At 36.8% G+C, this 25,486-nt stretch overlaps 2 protein-coding genes and 2 long non-coding RNA genes across 4 annotated transcripts; all 4 read left to right on the top strand.

The window, feature by feature from the left end:
• Positions 1-94: 94 nt before the first annotated feature.
• Positions 95-6,248, top strand: LOC115922862 (probable E3 ubiquitin-protein ligase HERC3). The gene is made up of 6 exons (XM_030982605.1): positions 95-108; positions 363-439; positions 2,136-2,366; positions 3,106-3,194; positions 3,918-4,039; positions 6,008-6,248. The coding sequence occupies exons 1-6, from the start codon at positions 95-97 to the stop codon at positions 6,246-6,248; spliced, it is 774 nt and encodes a 257-aa protein (XP_030838465.1).
• Positions 6,249-9,638: 3,390 nt separating this feature from the next.
• LOC115922851 lies at positions 9,639-11,582 on the top strand. The gene is made up of 3 exons (XR_004063637.1): positions 9,639-9,809; positions 10,548-10,732; positions 11,488-11,582. It is a non-coding gene; the product is annotated as an uncharacterized LOC115922851 (long non-coding RNA).
• A 707-nt stretch (positions 11,583-12,289) lies between these two features.
• On the top strand, positions 12,290-14,609 carry LOC115922621. Its single transcript, XR_004063513.1, has 2 exons — positions 12,290-12,387; positions 14,240-14,609. It is a non-coding gene; the product is annotated as an uncharacterized LOC115922621 (long non-coding RNA).
• A 5,859-nt stretch (positions 14,610-20,468) lies between these two features.
• LOC105440950 (probable E3 ubiquitin-protein ligase HERC4) lies at positions 20,469-24,999 on the top strand. The gene is made up of 5 exons (XM_030981803.1): positions 20,469-20,588; positions 21,446-21,601; positions 22,070-22,244; positions 23,125-23,227; positions 23,803-24,999. The coding sequence occupies exons 1-5, from the start codon at positions 20,491-20,493 to the stop codon at positions 24,081-24,083; spliced, it is 813 nt and encodes a 270-aa protein (XP_030837663.1). The 5' UTR covers positions 20,469-20,490; the 3' UTR covers positions 24,084-24,999.
• The last annotated feature ends 487 nt before the right edge of the window (positions 25,000-25,486 follow it).

Here is a 25,486-nt window from a genome sequence, read left to right on the forward strand (position 1 = left end):
AAACAGATTGAAATCTTGAACAACAACGTTATCGGAAAATGTGAAGAGGTCTACTGAGAAAATTATAGTTTATAAAATCTACCCCCTGATCATAATGTATGTCTTGTCGTATTTTTTATATATATTTATAGATATTTATTTGAAAATATTTAAGTGAACAAATGCAAGATAATAGTATACAGCAGCTATCACACTAACTCTGACGGTATCGTACGATGTCTAATTGGGAGAAAGAAACATAAAGTGATCTCCAGAGATGTTCTTGTATCCTCATTGTTAATGGAACGTTCGTTCTGAATTCATTCGTTCGAGTCGATAGAATCCAGTTTTTTATTTTTAACTTCTCTCTCTTTGCCATGCAGGCTAATCACAGAACTATCAAGCTATGGCGTCATCAAAATCGCATGTGGGGATAACCACTCCCTCGCCCTCACTCGAGGTAAGTGTTTTTACCATGATTGCACAGTTATCACTGATACTGAAATATATATATATATATATATATATATATATATATCAGTGGCGGGTTCAGGGGTGGGCACAGGGGGCACGTGCCCCCCCCCCGGTAACAAAAAAGGGGGGGGGGCGGAGAAAGAACCTGAAGGGAGAAAGGGAGAACAAAGGAGGGGCAAATAAAAAGGAGGGGAAAAGACTGAAAAGGGGAGAGAGAAAGAAGAAAAAAGAGGGAGGAGGAAAAGGGGAGAGGAGAAAATGGAGGGGGAAAGGAAGAAAGGGGAAAAGAGAGGAGGAAAAGGAAGAAAGAGGGGGGGGGGGGGGGGGGGATGGAGGAGCGAAAGGGGGGAGAATAAAGAGAAGGGAAAAGAAAGAAAGGGGGCCAATTCGTTGGAAAATATTTAGCGGCGAAATTACAGCCAGCCGCTGAATAAGCGGGGGAGGGGTAAGGAGCACTCATTTGTTTTGCCCCCCAAAAATATAAAAATTCGCATCCCCCTTGAGGCCCAGGGGAGGGGGCCCGTCACCAAATAAAAGTAAAAATAACGTGTTTTTAACTGTTTTTCCCAGAGGAGGGGGCCGGGCCCCCTCTCTAGATCCGCCTCTGCTACACCCCCCACTGTAAAAGGTCTAGCGACGCCCTAAGCTTATAACAACACAGTTTATACGCTAGATAACAAATTTGCAAGTACTCCTGGTGAAGTACCAGACCACCGTCTTTGTGTATTGTGCAGCAACACAGCATATACTACGTTTCGCGACATGAGAGATCACTTTTCTCTAACTTCTAACCAACCAGAAGGCCTCGTTTTTTTCAGGAAGTGCCGATGGACATTGGGGTGGTGGACATTAATGCGCCAAATGTGGTTATCAAATTGCAAATGCTTCCTACTCAGGGAGGGGGTTCTGACACTGCTTGAGAAGAACAACAAAGTCCACCCAGTACAAGTAAACATATTTAGAAAGAGTCCAATACCACCATATCTTATAGATCTTCTTAATAATAAATAATTGGAATCATGCATTTTTGTATAATGTATATATTTACAATAGTTGAATAATATTTTCATCATTATTTAATGTTTAATACGCACCGAACTATGATTTAGTTTTAACGTAGGAGACTACATGTTTCACAAACCATATTGGAATATGTTTATCTTTGTACAGAGCTATAAATATATAATTATGTACTTACCATTGATGAACATGCAACATAGAGCAACATTTTGCTGATTTTAAATTTTCAATGAATTTTAATTGTAAAGGACACAGGTGCAATAATTTCAGCATAAGCTTTTTGACTGATTTATATATTATGTATTGTATTGATTATTATAACTATTGTTAATTTGAATGAAATGTAAATAGTATTATAGTATAGTATACTATAGTAAATAGTATGTTAAGTACTACCAATGCTGTTTGAATGATTGTAACAAATGAAATAAGATTTTACGTAACCATGCACAATTTAGTATTTTTGCCTTGAGGCATTGTCTTTCAATAAAATCCATTATTGAATTGAATCCATAATCTGTTTTCCACTCATATGGAATAAATTTTAATGTTCGAATGTAATACATTTTTAGTTTGAATATATTTTAGCTCTTTGTTTACCCCCCCCCCCCAACAAAAACAAAACAAAACAAATCTGTATATTTTCCCGTTGTTGTTGACAGATGGACGCTTATTTTCCTGGGGGAGTAACGGCAATGGCCAGCTCGGCATCAAGCAGGAGCGGAGTACTCGACACCACAACGCCGTACCGACTCAAGTTGAAGGCCTCGCAGATGTTACATTGCAACATATTGCCGCTGGGGGCGCTCACACTGCCGTTGTTTCCTTAACTGGTTCTGTCTATGTATGGGGCAGTAACTCGCACGGACAACTAGGCCTCCTAGTAACACAAGGTAAGGTCAATGGCTTATATGCTATACAGTGGGTGGAACTAGAGCCATCTAGGCATGTATGCAACAGTTGGACACAATATGGCGACTACTGCTTTTTGGGGCAAGCACAAAACAAAAGAATATATGCCGTGTTGTGACCCATTGAAACTAAGTTGGCCAAACTCTGTGTATAGATGGCTCTGTGTGATACCAGGGCGAAACGCCCCCAGCTTTTAAGAAACAAAACAAAACAAAACAATCGAACAAACAAAGTAAAATCAAAAGCTTTGGGGAAAACCATCATGCGCCGCTTATCCATAAGGCACTTAGGAAAAAATCTATAATAATCTGGTTAAAAGAAAGTTATATTCATTTTTTAGTTTGTCTCTGTAAAGAGGTATGTATGTTTATTTGTACCAATATTTGTTCCACCATATTCGTATTATTATGTATCCATCGAGGGTAGTCATGCTATCAAGATTTGCTTACTCTGTCAACCCTCCTGTTTGATGTTTTCGATTAGTTACTTTATTCAACATTATATTTTTCTGAAATGTGTACAATTTGCAATGTTTTGTTTGTTATATATTTGTAAAAATGCAAAAGAAAAAGGAAATCAAACAGAAATAAATAAATCAAATCAATCAAATAAAATAAAATCAAATGTGAAACAATAAACTGACACTAATATACTTTATCTCTTTGAAGACAAAATGAGAAGGCAGATAAAGATATTGTTACGCCATTTGTTTTGGTCTAGATGTGAAGATACCTTACAAGTTAAAGCTAGTTAGGGAAGGAGTGAAGCACATCTCTTGTGGAGAAAATTCTACCAGTTTCTTGTTTAAGGTAGGTTGACTCTTTTCTAAAAAGATCGAAACAAATTGTTTTTTTGTTTTTTCTGGTCTAAAATTATCAATTTAACATCAAGTGCGGGTATTTGGAAGCTATAAAGGATTTAACAGTGGGATTAACACTCATAAACTGTGGATAATAATAAATAATAAAAATAAATAAATTAATTTTGGCCTTTGTAAGAAGTGGGTTACTGATGGGGACAAATGCCCATGTACCCTGAACAGCTCAGTTTATGTATGTCATTACCAAAGACAAAAAGAATTCGGTCAGTCAATCAATAGTGTGTAACAGTAAAGTCTAGAAAGTAAAACGGGTTTCCTTGCATAATTTGAATATCAGTACACTGATAACGTTTACATTTTATAGATAGGACATAGGTGGCATATTCATAATTCCTGCAAAATTCTACAGAATTTGCTGTTGGCTTTCATTTCGTTATATAATTTTGAATAATAATTATTAAAATAATAATGATAATACTAAATGAGTGAATGTATAAATGGATGAACTAATGAATGTATGGATGTAGGAATGAATGTATGAATTTATGTATGGATGAAAGAATAAATGAACGGATGAATGAATAAATGAATAGATGTGAAACAAATTGATGTATTAATTAATAAAAAAAGAATGAATGAATAAAGGAAGAAAGACGGAGAGAAAGAAGGAAACATGCTACGACGTAAAAATATTTTTCTCATGTATTCGCAGAATGGCGAGCTGTATGTTCTTGGAATGGGTGTAGGAATGCATCCACACCAGTGGTACAAGACTGAACTGAGCCCGGGACGAACAGATAAAACTCATCTCTACTCATCCTTGCAATCATACGGGTGCGTCTTTGACATTTCAAGAAATGAACAGAAGAACAAATTTCAATATTCTAGGCATGTTGTATATCTTACAGATATATCTTCCTCAGATGATGAAATATGTCATTATGACGTCATTCGCATAGGTGATGGATAAGGCTATACAAATTGCGTTAAGATGACTTTTGGAAGTCCCGGGAATTAGTCTTATTTCACAACGCCCCCTATCGTCAGAGCATGGTAAGAGTCAGCAGCCTAACATGTTTGCCTATGGACGTTTTTTTTTTAAAATCGTTAAAAATTCATTTTTTGTACGAAAAGCACATCCACCCCGACGTACGTTATCACTAGCTCTTTCATTGAAGCCCTCATGTCTCATTGACTTTTGAAAGTTCACGCACCGTAATTTTTCAAAATAGGTTGCACGCTCGTCATTGCCTATTATACACATGTGAAACAAGTCTAACTTTGGACTCAGTTTACCAAGCGATTTGAAGATTATAGGTCGAGCACACGAAACATAAAAAGCATGAATTATCATAGATCACTTCTGCCTATTTCATTATGTCCATTTCATCCAACCCCCCACCGTAATTTTTCCATTTAGTAAAAGCAAACATTTTTCCGAGTTTAGCAAAAACATGAATATTCATGAACGGTCAGACAATACAGCCTTTTAGTACGTAACGTATAGTGAATGGGAATGGGCGATGATCCGTTCAGGAGGTAGAGGTCAGTGGTTTGTGCTGGCAATGTTCACGCGAGCGAAAATGAGACAATCGGAGCAATATGCGCGTCCTGTCGGGCGGTCGTGTTTCCCGACCTTCTGTGAAAACATGCCCCTTTATCCACGAAATGTTGGGGTTATTTTTGTTAAATAGGCCTAAACCCCTTTCATCTACAAGTGGTCTGGTCCAATTCACCAGACACTTTGTGAAAACTTTGCGGCAGATCTACAAAAGGTCTCGTCCTAAACGTGCATCTTTACATTATTTTCCGTTTTTGTTTCACGGAAAGTGGTGTAACGCGACCACCCGACCGGACGCGATGATCCGATGAAATCGAAGTAAGCCTGCAATAAAAAAATTGCGATTTATCCGAACTGAGAGCAAACTAATCCCATCAAACTTGCAACTCCCATCTCTTTTTAGTACAGAGTTGCGATTGATATGAAGTTATGATTGATATGAATCAATCGCAAATGTGGATAAGACGGGGCCAGATGGTACCAACAAAAGTAAACGTCTTCAACAATAGGTTTCAACCCATATGATACTTTATGTTCTAATGATTTGCTAATTTGCCTGGAGCAAATATTGATAAAAAGATAAGATAAGGCTAAAGTGATTCATGTCAGACAAAATATAAGACAAGAATTTAACAGATACATAAAAACAAACGTATTCAAATAATTTTTGTGTGAAGATTCATTATCATTCAATCTCATACGTAGCATTGACGAAGACATGCGAATTCATCTATTTTAAGTTAGGGTATAGGGGGATCCCGGTTAATCAATATATTTGTAGCTATTGTGTTATTGCTAAATTTATCAACAATATCATTATTGCTAAATATATTACTCATTGTGGATGTAGTATCGAAAATAATATCGCTAGTGATATAGGCCTTGTGCGTTATTGTTCCAATTATTGATCGAATTATTGACCGCTGCGCCGGTCCTCCCGTAGAGTATAGAACACGCTTGCTTACATTAGTTTTTATCACCTGACGAAGTGTTGCAGCGGCGCACGAAACGTCGTGATCTTTTAGATTCCTCATTGACCACATTGCGAGACAAACGAATATCACTAGCGATATTATTTTCGATATTATCATTATTGTCATCATTATTTATATTATTATTATTGTTATTATCATCATTATCATTATCGTGAAGAATGTTATAAAAATTATAATTGTTATGATGATGATTATGATTATTCCTACTATTTATTATTATTATTATTATCTATATTCTGCTTGCAGTCGCTATACTTTCGTCGTCGAGCAGTCCAGCGGTAGACCGTTTGTTCTGGACCACGGAGAGGTAGGCGATCTAGATCTAAACGGACCTTCCCAATACCTGCAACTCGATCCCCTGGAAGAAACCCCATTCGCTGATGTCTTTGGACTCCAATCGCTCCCGGAATGGCCTCCCAGATGGGATAACGTTGACATGGAACTGTATAAAGTTCAGAAGGACGGTACATTTGATAAAATGTTTTGATAACTTCAATTTAGTATTCATGTTTCATTCAGTTTAAAGGTTTGGAAACGCCCCCTCTCAAAAAATGAAATGGAAGCTCTTATTACCAATCATGTGAAAGAATATGTTTTGACTTATACGTGATAGTACAAATTTTGCCGGGGAACCGCCTACTAATTAATTTTTTTTCCGTAAATTATCATATCGATCCGGCCTGCATATAAATCGTGAATGCACTTTAACATTGAACATTTTGGCATATATTTCTGTTTTTTTGCTGAATTCAGGTTGAAGTATTACCATCTTAACCTCTGAAGGCAATATTTAAACAATATTGAATGGATATTTGGCACCCAAAACCCTTGAACCGCAATTTTACCACTGCCGGTCTATATCTTTAAAGTTTGCTTTTACCGCCCATGCCCACTTAATGCCAACTAAGATGATGATGCTGTTGTTGTTGTTGTTGTTAATGATGATGGTATTAATAGTAATAACAATGATGATACTATAACTAATTCACAGGGAGAGAAAGAGAGATAGCAGGAGTTTGAGAGAGAGAGAGAGAGAGAGGCAGAACAAGAAAAGAGAAAGATAGATAGATAGGTAGAGAGAGAGAGAGAGAGATCAAATGCTCAATGCGCACTTGTTCAATGAATTCACATAAAGGCATCTGCATATAAAACAAAAGACAAAATTGTAAAATAAAACATAACGAATTATGAAAGCGAACAATAATTTGTGACGAATCACGCAGATACGTTTTGAGATCTTTATTCCAATGAATTACTTGAATTTGAATTTAAATTTGCATTAGAATCAGCCGACATCGGAGCTGGTGTCGTTGGCAACCAAGACAGCAACAACGAAAGCAGGCGGCGAATTTTCATCATACAGCGCAAGATGGTATGTGTCATTTTTAAATTTTTATTATCGTTTTTTTAAATATATTTTAACAAGATCAGACTTTCGAGAGATCATCTTAAAAAACAACAAGAATTCTGCTCTACCAATTGCATTGTGAAATGTAGTGAGTGGAAGCAATGGGAAAAAAGGTTGATCATGCATGTAGCACAAAAGATTTTACTGTAAAGTTTTGGAAACTCGTCCATTAGTTTTGTTCTGGTTGGCCTTTGAACCACTTTTGTAGGGTTTGATTTCACTTCTGGCTCCTTGTCAGTCGGCTCACTTATAGTCCTTCTCATTACATTTCTGAACATTCTTTAATTTTACTTTTGCATTTTGTGTCGGTATTGTGGGAGGTCATTTTGGTACAATTAATGACCTTAATCTGCCCATGGGCACATTGTATCTGTAAACTCCCTTATTGTCATGTTACGTATTAATGGTTCTTAACATCATGTTTTTTCTTCTTCTAATGTAACATTTCGAATTTGTTTTTGCATTGTTTCACATATTTTACTGTTTGTATTAGTTTTGTGGAACTAAATCAGAAATGAATTAAATTTAATTGAATGAATATAGTTGCTGCTCTAAGATTATTCTACTCATACGTCCGTTATGCTCTCCTCGTCTTATATAACAGGAGAAACAGTTGAAGAGATCCGTCTCTGTACGAAGTGAGATGCCAACACTCTCAATCGAACTGCTCCAGGAGTTGAGCGATCTTGATGAAACTATCTTCAGGGGGATGAACAAGAACGCATCATTTCAAGAAGCGGAAATAATATTTTCATCAACAGTCTGTCTGAATGCATCCTTCCCAACGACAGGGTAACAATTTATCCCCCACCTCCCAAAATAACAACAAAACAATCAACAACAAAAATGACAACAAAAAACAACAACAACAAATATAAATCAACCAACTAACAAACAAACAAATAAACAACAACATAAAATGTAATGGTAACAATAACAATCAAAATAATGAAGATGGTGATTATGATATTTATTATGACAATGATACTGACTATTATTACTAATATTATTGTTGATAATATTAAAGATGATAAGAATTATAATAATGAAAGTGATAATGATGGAAATCATCGTCATCATCATATCACCATAATCAATAATAAACAATAAAAACATATACTATCACAGTATCACCACATTAGTAACCATTATCATTTTTATTATCATTTTCACTACTATTCTCATTGTTAATTGCATTATATTTTCATTATGTTCATAATCATTATTTCATACCTCTCTTTAGAAATCTAGCCATCTGATTGGTCGAAATTGAACTCGTGATTTTAGCCATGCCCGTAAGGAAACGAACAATGCCAGTAACGGTCAATAGTTCATGAAAAAGCTTCCGGGTACCGGGGAAAATGGTAAAATTTTGCTTAGGTCCCCATTGGATTACATGTTTCTTTGTGCGAGCGCGGATACCATATTAACATACAGTGTGTGTGCGATTTGGTCGCTTAGCGTGTGCGATTCCCGGATGATTGTAACATTCAGGCAATATTTCCAGCGAAGATTAACAGACAGTGTCTCAGATTTTCTGCGATGTTTTAACCAATCTTTACTCAAGAAAAGGATATGGCAAGAATTCTTTGTAGATTTTCTTGTGAATTCGGTATATAAAAGATATAAAGACTACTTTGACATTGGTGGCATGGCTGTTTCTATCACTAGAAACAGCGATGCCTCTCATAGCAGTCAATATATCTATATAATTATCATTATATTTTCCATCATTATCGTTGTGATTATTATTTTCATTATTATTTTCATTTTCATTACAATTTTTATTATGTTACTTTTATTATCATTATCATTATCATAATGATCATTTTCATTACTATTATTATTTCTATGTTCATTATTGCCATTATTGTTGTTGTTGGTATTGTTCTTGTTCTTTTTTTTTTAGGCCACACGAAGTCAATGACTTAAACATGGATCTGAAAGCAGCAAGAAACGCATTCGAATTGATCTTCAGAAAGAAGAGGCTCCTTGAATGGGTAATTTCTCTTATGTTTCATGAAATTGATCAGAAAAGGGTGGGAATTAGGAAGTTAGGGAATATTTAAATTTCCTTCTGCTCTTTTTCTTTAGAAGAAGGAAAAAAAATCATAGTAAAACTTTTTGCAGGTGATTTAGACTAATATATTACATGCTTACAAGTTTCGAGTAATGCTCCCTCCTAGGGCTCAGAAATACACTGGTTAAAACCATCTATGCCCCTGCCTAACCCTAACCTTAATTATAGCCTAACATTTAATTGCAATATTCACCCTATAACTCTGTAACTTTGACGAAATAAAATCCGGAGAAAAAGACCATTCTCATTAATGTAAACAAATTTATTTCATAATTCTTTGTTAATTGCCATGTTACAATTTTTTTTCTTAACCTGTTCAAATTTGATGCATTACAAAACGGTCCATTGGCACCGAAGCTAAATCGCGGGTCATTATGTCATTATTTAATAGATATCGGAAGTCGTGCGCATTGACCTGTGCAGTTACATTCAACTTGAGCATCGGTGTGACGAGGATCTTCGTTTCTACCTCATCCTTCTAGAGTGTCCGGTCTTCAGGTATCCTCATTTTGAGTGGTGCCGGAAGGTTTTGACCGCTATAGGCAGGTTGATGATACATGGTAAGGATTACTATGACTCTGCTATTTCCGATTCAAATTCACCTTTAAAACTCGCTTATTTCTAGCCATGTATGTTTTTAAATATTTCAGAGAAAATTTTTAAATCAAAGAAACACTTGCTGTTTTTGTTTTGCTTGTTAAAAAAATATAATATTTAGATTTATTAAAACAGCTCAATGATGTAAACTGCTTTCGTAAAAGAAATCAGATTTAGGCTAAAAATGTTAATTTTGGTAACAAAAAAGGACATATCGGTACAAATTTTATTAGCCCGATAAAAATATAAATTATTGCATATGTTTATTTAACGTTCATCTCAATTTATAAAAAAATGTTTTTATCTTCCCTTACTCAAAATCGTAATGCGTGCATTAAAATATTTAACGCAAATGTCGCCTTTATGCGAATTCCGTGATTTGAACTGAAATTATTACAACTTGCGAGTGGGCATCTTCTCACGAAACCGTCTTTAATACAAGTTCGCGGAAAATCCATTGGAAAAGCACGTATATAAATTGACACTCATTTCAATATGATGTCTGTGAACTTGTACTGATGAATGTTTCGTGAAGATATGCCCAGGAAGCCAATGACCTCAATGTTCGGGCACGTTTTTTAATTTTTTAATTATTTAGATACACGCTTTCTCAACATTTGAGTGACAAATTGATTAAACTGGGCGGAAAAACTTAAACCATAGATTAATTTTGCTATCATTTATCTAAACTTCATGCGGAGATTCCGGCAATGGGAATCATTTGAGCCGACTGGTCTGCTGGTGGAAATTCGAACCCTTGTCATTTCGCGAGACAGTCGTAACCTATCGGGAAGCTGTTGGCACTTTCGTAGAAATCCCTTCGCTCCTAGACCTTGAAAAAGATGACTTCAAGATCTATCTAGAAGTACTGCAATGTCTCAACCAGGTAAATACCTCTACAGTTATGGACAGTAACAACCATGATGACGTATCCAGGACTCTGCGACAGGGGGAATGGGGAGAGGTGCCCAAGTCAGTAAATTCTATGGCAAGCCAAAGAAAAAGGGCATCGGATTTTTATTGCGCGTTTGGCAGGCAAACAATAATATTAACAATAATAGCTCATATTTATAATGCGCCTAATACTTTGTTTCTAGGCGCTGCACGTATTATAACCCCGGTCATCGGATTCAGGCTTACCCGCAACTCAATCAATGCTGATTTTCCACTCCCTGGGGAGCATACCAGCCAGTCGACATTTTACAAGCCATTTCACAAACACAATGAAATAATCATTTAAAAAAAGGCCATATGCATGATGAGCACAATTTTTCCCCTCTGGCCTCTTTCCCCAACCTTTTTGTTTGATTTTTAGGGATTTATTTTTGGGGGAGGGGCACGTTTACCTAGCGCCCCCTGGATCAGCCACCAATATTTGAACATAAGAGCACAAGCAATACAACATTTATATATCTTTGAAAGTTGTAGTTACTATACAGTCACATGGAATCTTAAAATGGCCCATAATTGGCAATATCACTGTGTGGTAGTGGTGGACAACTCTCCAAATAGTTTAGGTTCCAGTACAAAAATATGACCGAAAAATCTTTTTTGTTCAAAATGTATGAGTCCTTCTAGGTGCAATGGCAGGTCGGCTTTATACGACAATATTTATATTTAGTTTGTCTTAATTTGCTTCAGATAAATATCCAGCATGACCTCGTTTCTATTAAGACGTTCTACATTACCGATCTGACATTCGCCGACCTTATAAGTGCATTAGATCACTTCATGCAGCCTCGTTGGATGGTAAGACTCTTTCGGGGAACTACGCCAAGTATTTTCTTATTCTGCCCCATAGATATGATCATGAGCCAAACGGAGGCATTTTGTTTTTCGGGAAAAATACATGTATACAGCTTAAAGTGGAATTATCACGATCGAAACTACCTATGAAAACAAAATCAATAATACGCTTTCATAATTATGATACATTGATCGAATAATCCATACCCATTTAATTGAGCAACATTGTTTTGTAAATGGCATGCCAAAATCGATTTGTGCAAGATTTTGTAAACCTTGAAGACGTAAGGATCACACGTAAACTTGACGGAAGTTTTACCAAAGGATATGCACGTTATCTCACAATGACGAATTTGCCTGACCATTTACCATAGCTTATTTATCTACAAAATTATATCAAGACGGCAATGCCAGAAATAAGGTATAAACGCCAATTAGTAAGACTGAAAAAGGGGATTCTTAGACTTTTGAATAAACATAGGTATAGCAAAAATTTAAATCAAAAGTAAATTGAACGACAGGGCCAAATCATTCAAGCTGGAGAAGAGAAGACAAAATAAGTTTTGATGCTGGTCTGACCGCCATAAAAATGTGTAGCACAAAGTTGTATGGAACCAGCGAAGGTGACAACTTGGCCAGTATGACGTCACACTTCGGTACACTATCCTGCTTCTTTTTACTTTTTTCGTCCCGTTGCAGCGATCCCAGGAATTGTCTTTGATGTCATATCCATTCCTCATTGATCTGAAAGAAAAGGCAAAACTGTTAGAATACAATTACAGGAGACAGCAAGAGGTAGGCGTCAATGAACACAATTTAAGTGTGTGTGGGCACATATATTTCAGTCGGTGTTGCGACATCGATTTAGTGATTATGATAATTATAATGATAATAGTAATAGTAATGATGATAGTGGTAATAATGATAATAATAATAAACATGATAAGAATGATAAAAATAAAAATGAAAATATATATTATACTAATTTGATTTGATTTGATTTATTGGTTTCTGCATCTTTTTTCTTTTTTCATCATACATTTTCATGAACATGATATGGTTTGATACAATATTTTAAGTGTATATAATTTAATACAGATAATAAATGAATTTAAACAAATATATTGAATGCATAATTAACATACATTACATCTACAGAAATAAGCAAGGTAGCTTGACGTGCCCGCAGCCCTCAACTTAGATACAACAACAATAACAAATAAAAATAGAAAAGACTGACTTGCAGAGAAGAAAAGGAAAGGGGAGAGAAGGAGCGTTGGTAATAATACAATAAATCTCGTACATCATGATTGAATGCAGGTTCATTCATGAATGGCTAAACGATGCTAGGTCATGGACGATTACACATCATTGTTGAATATACAGTCAATGTACACACGAACATGAATACAGAACAATTACACACGAAATGATCAATACTTAGACAATAACATAGTTTTAATAATAATACATAACATTTATTAGGCGCTTAATACTGATGTTTCTAAGCTTCGTGATTAACTGCCTTCTTAAATGAATACAACGTCCCAAGGTTTCTTATTACAATGGGCAGAGAGTTCCAGATGTCTGGGCCGGCGTGTCTTATGGATTTGAGAGCCAATGCGGTTTTTGGATTTCTTAAAAAAATGGAATTTTTCAGTTTGCCTTGTAGGGTAAGAGTGGATGTTTTTATTCAAATTAAACAATGGGGGAAAATATGAAGGTACTAGACCATTTTGTAAACGAAACATGAAAAGTGCTATTTGTAGAATAAATATATCATCAGCTTTTAGATTTTTTAGTTTTGAAAACAAGGGATTAGTGTGGTCGCGATAGGAAGAATCAGTACATATACGCATTGCTTTGTTTTGTAACAGTAAAATGGTGTCAACGTTACTTTTCGAATTTGCCCATATAAAGTTAAAATATGAAATATATGGCAGTATTAATGAATTATATAACATAAACAAGATATTTGAAGGGACATAGTATTTCAATTTACAGATAATACCAATATTACGTGAAATAGTATTAGAAATATATTGCACATGATTATTCCATCTCAGATTTTCATTGATAAAAACACCAAGGAATTTTGTGCTATCCTTTTTTCCCAATAATTCACCATCCAAAGTAATTTCAATGTGAGGAATATCATTATTTTTTCTGTTCTGAAAGTATATATATATTTTGTTTTCTTTAAATTAAGAGACAGTTTATTACTTCTAAACCATTTTGATAATTTTGGTAATTCAGCGTTAATAATTTTTTAAAGGATCTGAAAATCTGAATTGGAACAAAATGCATTGGTGTCATCAGCAAATAAAATATATTGTAGTGCATTTGATGAATTATAAATAGCATTTACATATATCAGAAATAACAAAGGGCCGAGGATTGACCCTTGTGGCACTCTACACGTTATAGATAATAATTCTGATTCATTTTAATCATAACGTACATAACATACATATTGTTTTCTAATGATAATAATAATGATAATTGTCTTGAAAAAAAATAGAACAATAATAGTAATAATGATGATTTCCAATTGCTCCAAACAGTCTATCTCACAATACAACATTACGAATATAACTAAACTTTAACTCTACAACTATTATCTTTGAACAATTTTAAAACTTATTAGATTGCCATGGAACCGGAAAGGGAAGTGATGGTATCCCTTATGGAAAGGCTATGGATGGAACAAATGTTCAACCCTTACATGAATTTGCTCCTACCCCCTCCAATGCCTAATCTACACCTTGAGCTCGTCGTAAAGCGGGATGACCTCTTTGGGGGGAGAGTCCGGGAGCAACTCGCAAAGATGTTTAGTCTCCCCAAGTCTACCCTTCAGAAACCTCTCATGGTCTTCTTTGAAGGGGAAAGGGGTGTTGACGAGGGAGCACTGAGTATGGTAAGTAATTAGTAGGATAACAGATTGGATATGGTAAAATAATAGTGTGGTAAAGGATAATTGTGGTAAAAGATTGGATGTGGTAATATATTAGTGGGGTTTAAAAATAAATGTGCTGAGGGATACGCATCGTTTAGTAAGGGAAGGGTAGTTTGTAAGGGAATGGTGTGGCAAATTTTTAGTATGGTAATGGCATAGTATGGCAAGATGTTAGTATTGTGAGAGATTAGTGTGGTAAGGGCTTAATATAAACGATTAATATGGTGCAAGACAGTGGGGGATCCAGGGGGGGGGGGGGGGGGAGGTGTGCACATTTTCAAATTTTCAAGGGCCAAACAAAAAAGATGTGCTCACTCCCCCCTTCCCCCCCCCCCCCCCCCCCACTGAGCGAATTTTCGGCCGGCGCGATTTTCAAATTTTCGGGAGCAAAACAAATAGAAAAATTGGTCGTGTTTGGTATTGTAATATATAAGTGTGGTAAAGATTATGGTAAGTGATTAGTAATTTAAAGTCATTATTTTTGTAAAAGGTAATAGTTAGAGTACGATAAATTTCTGTTTATATGAAGTGATTAAAGATGACAATGATATTTATAATGATAACGATGACAAAAATAATAATTATTATTATTTTCAATGATGAATATCGTCATTTGCAATAACAATGATAATGATAATGATAAAATGATAATAATAGTAAGGATAATAATATAGTGGACATGTAGCTGAGATACTCAAATGCATTGTGGTATACTATTATATTGGCATTAGTCCACCACAGCACAGTTGAGTATATTAACATGTATGTGAGCAAATGAGGAGGCATCTTAGTATAGTGGTTCATTCACTTGACCAATGGTTGAGGGTTCGAATCTCAGCTCAGTACTATCTTCCTTCGGCAAAGCATTAATCCACATTTGCCACCTCTTCACCCAAGTGTAAATGGGTGCCTGGCCATTGCTAGGGTACTATTTATTGCATTGCAGGGCAAACATCATCTTCATTATTATTTGTATTGTTATTATTATTGATATTGTTAAAGGTAAAGACCAGTTATGGTCATGCGATTGCATTGTGAAAGAAACATTGTGGAATCGATCAGAAAAGGTTGATCATCTAGCATCTAGCATCTGCAAGGTTCTGGAATCATCAAAATGATAAGGAATTTGGCCCATTCTTCGTAAAGTTACAAGCACTATACACAGAAAGATGTATATGGGACTACCCTATATCTCTCACAGATCATGAGAGAAACAAATTTACCAAATATATGAATTAGTAGGCGGTTTCCCGGCAATTTTTTTATCATCATGTATTAGTCAAAACATATTCTTTCACATGATTGGTAATGAGAGCTTCCATTTCATTTTTTGAAATAGGGGCGTTTCCAATACTGGTCTTTACCTTTAATAATGTTATTATCATAATTATTATTATGAACAACATTTTCGTCCCTTTACATCTCACAGTCTACTGTCATGTAAAATTACAATTATGCTTTTGTCATAAAACCCTTCTGTGGATTCTATTTCGATAAATGAAAGGTGACAGCATCTTTCCTAAAAATGCAAACAATAAAATAGGTAAAATTTCTCCACATGATATTTCAAAAGTTTAAAGTCAACTGAAGATATAAAAATTAATATAAAAGGAGATGTCTCAATTATTTACGAAACTGTTATGTAATAACTTATGAAATTCATATTGTTCTTCTTCCGCAAATATACGACTTTGCATTGTAAAATTGTATTTCCCTGCTGGAACTTTAGGAATATTTTCGACTCGTGTTTGACGAACTTCTGGACCCAGAAAGGAACGCCCTTTTCCGATATATCAACGAACATGACCAGTCCCAGTCACAAATCTGGTTTAGAGAGGTAATGTAATAAAGTCCGGTGTGTAAAGTCAATACGAGTCGACCTTTTTCTTTTGTTATACGAGCCTTTTTCAGCACCACCCCCCCCCCTTTTCAGCAAAAGTCCGGTGTGTAATGTCAATACGGGTCGACCTTTTTCTTTTGTTACGAGCCGGACATTTTGGTAACACGCATGGGGTCCGCCCGTTCTCGGAGTAGGGGGGGGGGGGGCGGGCCCTTTATAGAGAGCCTCACATTGGCTGAGGATAAATGTTGGTAATGAAATTATAAGTGATGTATTCAATCGTATGGCACAAAAAGGAAAGAGCATATTTTACGCTCAAGTTGAGTGTGCACTATCTATAATTTCGAAAAACTCACGACTTGGTGTTTCAGCCTTAGATTGGATAAAAGGTAAAACAAGAACAACCCCACTGAACAAACAGACGACATAAATGTGAAAACAATTGAATAGAATGACACGGGCTTACTTTTTATGATATATAAACTATAGCTTTATCAGTTTAATGAAAAACTTACATTAAATCAGAATTTCGAAAAACCAATATAAGTTTAGATTCAATAGCCTTGTGCTAACAGATTATATAATCATTACATAATCTGAATATGATTAGTAGAGGCAATATATTAGGCATTTGAAATGCTCTCAAGTTTTGTCTTAAAAGTCCACGCGATCGTGATCAAAATACTTCATTGTTCTATTAAAGCCATACTGTATTAGAACAATTACGCAAAATCCCATCAGGCCCTATAAATCGCTGCTTCCCTTCCTGCGCTGTTAGTTCGTTGGTTCTCACAACCCTTATCAGGACAATTACCCCCTGGGCAATCACCCCCGGAAAATTACCCCCCGGAAAACTACCCCCGTAGGACGATTACCCCCCGGAAAATTACCCCCCGGAGAATTACCCCCCCCCCCGAGGACAATTACCCCCCAAGGACAATTATCCCCCGGAAAATTACCCCCCGAGGACAACTACCCCCGAGTAAAATTACCCCCCGAGGACAACTATCCCCCATGGACACTACTGGGCATGGTGGCTCAGTGGTTAAAGCGCCCGCCTCATGAACGGGAGGTAGTGGGTTCGAACCCCTGCCGAGTAATACCAAAGACTTATAACAATGGGACCTTCTGCCTTCTAGCTAGGCGCTCAGCATATAAGATTGGAGAAGGATAGTAATAACATTTGATGATATACAGGGCCCGCTGGAAGAGCAGTTTCATAACTGAAGTGACTACCCTGGGTAAATAAAACGTTAATATTATTATTGTCATTATTACCCTCGAGGACAACTATCCCCCAGGAAAACTACCCCCGAGGACAATTACCCCCTCCCCCCCCCCAAGGAAAACTACCCCTCCCCCATTCGAGGACAACTCCCTCCCCCCGAGTAACCCCGGAGGACAACAACCCCCAATGACAATCAACCCCCGAGGAATTTATGACACTGTGAGGTATAACGAATTAAGCTTCTCTCCAAATTGCTATTTACAGAAAATTGCATAAACCTTCATTTTCTTTGTTATTTACGAAGTTAATTTCAGTCGTTTTAAATTATTCCATTCGATATGGGGGGGGGGGGGGGGGGGGGGGGGGGGAGGGTGGAGGTTGCCCAATTCCCCTGTAGTTTTGCTACGGAGTAAAGAACAGAAAATAAATTTCTTAGAAATTGAACAATACTTGGCGGCAGATGAGTATGCGTTACAGCCTCTCTCACCATCAATGGCACAACAAAGAAATTTGGATGTAAGATTTCCTTTATGCATCCTCTGTAACTTTTTTAATCAGCTGATCGTGTATTTGTCTTTGTATGTATAATGGGCCCTCAGCCATGCCATGATCCATAATCAGGCGCGTACGCAGGGGGGGGGGGGGTTTCAACCCCCCTTTAACATTTTTAATGTGTACGTTTTGCATGAACCCTCCCCCCTCCCCCTTTGGTTTAAAAAAATAATAATAATTTATTTAAAAAAAAAAAAAAAAAATTTTGGTAATTGGTGACCCAAAAGAGCAGACCTCACCCCCCCCCCCAATATCGATTTTCAAATTCTGGGACACACACACACACACACACAACACAATTGCTCTTACCCCCCCCCCCCCCCCCCCGCTTATTCAGCGGTCGGCTGAGTCGTAGCGATTTTTTTTTGAGACAAAAAAATAAATAAAAAATATGTCGACTTACCCCCCTCCCCCCCTCGCTTATTCAGCGGCTGGCTGAGTCTTTGCGAACATTTCGGCCCGATTTAAAAATGTGAACCCCCCCCCCCCTTCCACCTTGAACAAATCCTGCGTACGCTACTGTCGATATCTAAGGTTTTCTTCACGTTATCTATTTATTTATGTTGTCATGCTGAAGTATAATATGTTTTCGTGTACGTTAAATTATTTTGAAATAGAATTTGCCTTCAAGTTATATGTACGGTGCCATGTCACAAGAAAAAAAATATCCGCTCTCTGGTAATTCACCTCATTTGATTTTGTTACTCCAGCACAGCGTTTTTTAACCGGGGTGCCGCAAGAGAATAATTTGGAAAACGTTGATTTTGTAAAAAAATCAAATACCAGAAACGGTTAAAATATGTAATTAGATGAGAAAATAACAATTTGAAAGAAGATACTAAATTGTCTTCCTTCCTCGCTCACTACCAATATTTTGATAGCAAGGCAAGTAAGGGCAACGAGAGGCCCGAATATCCTCATATTTATGTAACAAGGTCATGACCGAATATATCACTTTTTATTTATGTACATTCGGCGGCAAGGTGCCCGCATACAGTACTTTAAATAGTTTCTAGTGTGTGGATTACAAACTAATTTTTTACCAGTTTGAAAATGTCTTCTCCTTTTTTTTCTTAAATGTGCCCATACGTGTGTGCATAGCACTTGACGAGAGCCAGAGTCGTGCAAAATAAATAGTCTGTAAAGACTTTGGGATTTGGGAGAAACTTTTCATTTCTTAAGAGGGTACCGTGACTAACAAAAAGTTTAATTAACGCTGCTCCAGAGAAATGTATTTCTCTATGCATTTTGAAAAGCGCTGGACAATTACCTAAAACTTACATCCTTCGTGTAAATTAGCAACCGCACTGGCGTTGCATAAATTATAATAAAAGGGATATGTAATGAGGAAGACAACGTGCTATAGTATTTGAAATAATATGGGTTCATGCAGGGGATCTTATGGGCTCGTAACCATCTCTCAATATGTCAGATCGTCTTTTGCTATTGAATCCTGATTGTCCTTGGGGGTAGTTGTCCTCGGGGGTGATTGTTCTCGGGGGGTAATTATCATCGGGGAGTAGTTGTCCTCGGGGGTAATCGTCCTCGGAGGTAATTGTCATCGGGGGGTAGTTGTCATCGGAGGGTAGTTGTCCTTTGGGGGTAATTGTCCTAGGGGGTAATTGTCCTCGGGGGGTAATTGTCCTCGGGGGGGGGGGGGTTATTGTCCTCGGGGGGTAGTTGTCCTCGGGGAGGGGGGGGGAATTCTCCGGGGGGTAATTGGCCTTGGGGGGTAGTTGTCCTAGGGGGTGATTCTCCGGGGGGTAATATTCCAGGGGGTAATATTCCTTTGGGGGTAGATTTCCGGGGGGTAATTTTCCGAAGGGTGATTGCCCAGGGGGTAATTGTCCTAGAACCAAAACAAGTCCTCTGTCTACGAAGTGGGAATTAGAAATTGGGTTACGCACTGTTGGTAAGTTGACCATGAGATGACGTTGTGCAATAAACAGTACGCTAGGGCAGAAAGTCCATCAGTTAAGTATCGCTTTCAGTTTTTACTAAGTACACCATTCCAAGCAATTAGTATTTGTTGGTGTGCAATAAGGCCTTAAAAAAAAAATGTTGTTTTGCTTTGCGACCGACCCCAAAATCTTGAAATCTACGGTCGGCTTTTAATTTTTTTTTAAACCGTTTTTTAGAAGGAAAAAAACAACATTCAAAACTGAGAAATATCATTCCAAAGAGGGAGTAAAAAAAAAGAGAAGATTTTCGACCGACCGACCGACCCTTATTTTGGCACCTATAAAGGGCAATACAATTTTTTTGTTAGAGATAATAATTATTTGTTTATAACAGGAATGTCACAACAACGATACACCGATTATGTGTGGTCTACTGTTTGGGCTGTCATTGTTCAACAACGCACTTGTACCATTGCCAGCTTTCCCACAACTACTCTATGCGAAGCTGCTAGGAAAAGGGTAGGAACAGTTTTTTTTTAAATTGTACAATAATTTTTAGAGGTGTCGTGGTCATTGGTTAATCCTTAAATAATTAAGCACTTTCTTCTGATAGTTCAAGATGAGCTCACTTTTATTTTCTTATGGCTTTCGTCAATTACCAATTTCCACTTGAAATTTGTTATTTCAATAACTATTTTCATTTTTTTTTTTTTAATTTCAAGCAATTTGTTTTGACATAATGCTTGTTATGCCAGGCTACAACATAATATTGTTTGCTAATACCAGGGTCACCATCTTAATAAGAATTTTGTTTCAATTCAATCGCTACTTAATTATCTACTACTTACTTGAATTTCATCTAACGATGCTTTTAAAGACAAAGCTTGTTCGTCGATCATTTGTAATGAAAACAATTTCTTCACCCTGGCGAGTAATTAGCATCAAATTCAACTGCATATTTGCTTTTGCAAAGAGAAATTCCCCCCAAAAAATGTGATAGGGGTGTGGCCAATCAGAATGAAATGCACTTCAAGGGTGACATGAGTCAATTACCCTACTGATTTATCAAGGTCGTACACAAATGCAGCATTCATCCATGGTTTATCGTGCCGATTCTGAAAATAATTCACTGAATGTACTGATCGATATCACCACCATTAGCTGGTAAATCGGTACCAATACTCGATTTGAAAGAAATTTGTTCACACACTTAGCCTTGCATATGCTGCAAATAGATATCAATGGCCTCTACCTTTATAATTGATTGCAGAACTTGATATCAATCCGGATCAATCGAGAGGGATTTGGAGACAAGATCCTGAAATACATTTACTTTACATAGCGCATGTCTGTTTTTTGTTATGCTTGATCTTAAGCCCCGGTGAGGAAATGGAGGAAATTCGAGAGCTTGACAAGGACTTCGCAGATCAAATGTCGAAACTACTTTCGACAGAGGAAGAGTTATTGAGTGAGCTGGAGCTAGAGCTAGAACTACGCAATGGAGACAGAGTCGAGGTCACCAAAGCAAATGTGTAAGAATTTTGTTTAATATGTAGACACGATCGCAAAGATTGTCGACAAGTCATCTTTGGGTGCTTTATCATATAGTTTGCAGGTATCAAATCCTTTTAGTCGTAACAGTGCCTGCCGTTACAGGCTGACATCATACTTAACGTTCTGTACTTGAGCTGAGACGCAGCCAGATGAACTGGCCTTTCAGTATCCTCTACTTATTATTATATACTATTATAAGAATACTTAACTGTTTCCAGAGCATGATAATTCTATACCAGTGTTGAAAGGGTTGCCCTTAGTGGAGCTAATCAAGACCAGAAATTGGTAAATATGCAAAGCCTTTGACATTTATTGCACATAAAAATACTTCGGTTGCGTCAATTGCTGATGCCGTCGTACATTCATTAGCGCCACTTCTGTATTAAACGGCCATTACTGTGCATATGTGCACCGTTAACATTTTATCTGCCTTGTTTTTCTCATAGACACCTGTATGTGAAGAAGAAGGTACGAGATTACCTTGCTCCATTGCAATTTGACCGTTTCCAACAAGGGTTCGACAAAGTTTGTGACACCAAAGTCTTGGGTATCTTTAGACCTGTCGAGCTAGAAGCCCTCGTCACTGGCGAGAAATATTTCGATTGGGTCGCCCTCGAGAAGGTAGGCTAATGGCAGAAAAGCAAGCCTCCAAAACTATAAACATCAATCCGTATTCAAGGATGCATATATTTTCAGAACACAATAACTAAGTAACTGTATAGTTTGATGAGTTTAGGAAGTTGAATCTTGAAATACTTGTTTACTGTGGTCCTACCTGTTTCAAAAGAATGATGGTCCCTTTCCTGAGTTATAAAGAATTCAAGCGGTAAATATCTGAGAGGAAACTTTATCGCTCTTATCTGTGTTAGCCGAGGCTCACCGCGCACTCACAGTGTTACTGCTCTCGAGACCAACATTCCACGAGACTGACAATAGACGGACATCGTCGGTCTAGTTGGCTGTCAGTATTATGAGCCGTGGGTCTCGTTTAGTGTCAGTAAAGGATAACTAAATTAAACGCATGAATTTGCCATTTGCCAAAACCATTAATCTCTCTGAAAAATATTGGTCATGAATTTGCCCAGCACGAGATTAATAAAGATATCCATCCAACCAACGTTGGGCATTTTCTTTACTCCATTTAAAAGTAAAATTTTGTCCGATTATAGGCCGAAATATAGAACAGTTACTTCCAAAAGTAAAATGCCTAAAATTGAGGGGAAACATAATTACTCTTGATGACACTTTTTTAAATCCAGTGTTTTTGCAGTTGTAAGTTCATATATTACGTAATCTGAACATGATTCTCTTAAGCAACACAACATGGTGTTGACATTGACCTAAGTTGATATATCAAAAGTCTTTTCAAATATTTGACATGTAGACCATACGCTTCACACAATTCTTTGAGACCTGAAACTTTGAATGCTTTAGAATGTCTGAAATGGATAATTTACAGGTGAAAAGAGTAGGCCTAAATTTTAAATTTCATTGTCTCCAGTCTACACGGTACAAAGATCCCTACACAGACTCACATTCAACCATCAAGATGTTTTGGGAAGTCTTTCACGCTCTAGACGATGACCAGAAAAGGAAGTTTCTAGGTAAGTGGGAAACTTTGGCTGAGTCTTGATACTCTATGTTAGTACATACACACCTTTCTCCTGTTACGCCATCAAAGGCAGGCAATATGCAGTCACCCCCCGGTCTGCCTCTCTACAAAACTAGAAGCTTGACTTTCCCCTTTTTCCGGCACCTGTTATCTTGCTCTCCGTTTGCCCAACGATTAACTCTTTGACATCTTTCTGCCGACATCTGATCAACACCACCAACAACAAACAAACACAACTATACAAAAAAAAAAAAAAAATAATAATGGTAATAACGATAATAATTATAATAAGAAGAATAATAATGATAATAACATGCCTTATGTGATGTTATGTCTTTTCCCAACCATTCCCCGATAAAGTTATTAGTTGTTAAATTACATTTATCCTCACCCGGAGACTCTCCAAGTGACTTTTGTGGCATTTCTTGATGAATGACGCGTATGCTTTTGCAGACTTGTACATCCATTAATGGTATTTCCACAAAGTCTGGTGTCAGCGAATATCAAAGCTACGTTTTTTGTGTGGGCAAAATTTACAATGCATGCCTGTGCTCCGTTTTCATGCAGTATTTGTGGCGGGGTCTGATCGCGTACCGGTCGGTGGATTGCAGAACCTAGGTCTCACCATCGCAGAACTCCAGATCCCCAGGGACGATGCCGTCGACGACCACGACGACGAGGAGGCTAGCGAAGACAGGTTGTCGAGATTGTGTCCAGTGGCCCACTGCTGCGATAACAACGAGTATAACCGCACACTGGATCTTCCTATGTACACGAGTAAAGAGCTCGTCAAGGATCGCTTGATGGCCACTTTGTCGTTCTCCAACTGCCCATTTCATATTGCCTAACACGACGAATACAGAAGGAGGGAGAGATCAACTGCTTGGGCGAAACCCCTTAACCCATTCCCTACTGGAAACTGGTAGTTCCTGTTAAGCCATTTGAAATTTGGGAGTTCAGCAGTTGACGGGTTAAGGATCCTTCATGATGACGCGGTAATCCGCTGTTTTTTGGTTCTTTTAAAAACATGACTTTTGTATTGGTCCGTAGTTGAAAGTATAATGACATATGATTCTGTAGTGTGGTATAATAGTGCCAGAAATAAAGACCAAGGAAAAGTAAAAACCATTGTCAAACAAGCAGCCTAAATAATGAATAGACCAATGGAATTTGATGAGGTTTGTAGAGACAGAGCAGTATGTGTACGGCTGTCAAGGTGTCAAGGGATTTAAGTTACCCCTGAATGAAAATTATGTCAGGTTAAGAAGTGGTAAAAGGTGGCAGTTGAAGAAATCCCGCTCTTCGAGGTACATGAAATCTTGTGTTCCGTACTCTATCCGTTTGTTGAATGAAATGTAAAATGTATATTCTTTTCTATTTTATTGTAGGAAATGATCACACATCTATTTGTATTCATGATAGGACAATTATATTTACTTTCTTATAATAGCCATCTTCAAGTTTCCCAAATGAAATGAAAAGGCTGTTTTCTATTTATACTCATAATGTCATAATATATTCCTTGTTTATTCATAATTATTTCATACTGACTTGAATATGTATTCATATTGCATACATACTGCACTGAGTGCACTCATATTTAGGTTTCATTTAAAGGGACAATAATTGTTGTGGATCTATCAGAATAGGGTATTGCATTCCCATAGAAGATATGAACATTATTTGTAATTTTCTAGGATATAATATACATGGTTATTTTCCCACCATATAGACAATAATCATAATAAATCTTTTTGATTGTTAAACTGTTTGTGGTTTATTATCATAATGATATAATGAGTCAAACGAATAATAATAACAATATACATAATAATAATAATATTGTTAATATTGATAATGATAATAGTAATAATATGTTATATTACTCTGGATATATGAACAAATATTGTCAATAATGTAAATTAAGAGGAAATATATATATATATGTAATGAGAATGTTATGTATGTGATGTATGTTTATTCTCTCTATATACTCGTTTTATGTTGTATGTATCATGTCACATGTACATTTTATTTATTTCTTTCAGTGAATAATGCATGTATACGCATCGAATTTCCTTTTGGACCAATACAAATTTGAATTTGAATGAATATGGCAAATATGGATAATATGTTATTTGTCTGCGAGTGGCAAAGGCCCAACGCGTATTCACTATTTCTAATAATTTAAGATTTAAAAATAATTAATGCATACACGCAGTTACGTCATTGTGAGGAAACAAAAATGTCC

This window comes from Strongylocentrotus purpuratus, unplaced genomic scaffold, assembly GCF_000002235.5.
Source record: "Strongylocentrotus purpuratus isolate Spur 01 unplaced genomic scaffold, Spur_5.0 spur5_scaffold_12, whole genome shotgun sequence".
In the NCBI taxonomy this organism is placed as follows: Eukaryota; Metazoa; Echinodermata; class Echinoidea; order Camarodonta; family Strongylocentrotidae; genus Strongylocentrotus; species Strongylocentrotus purpuratus.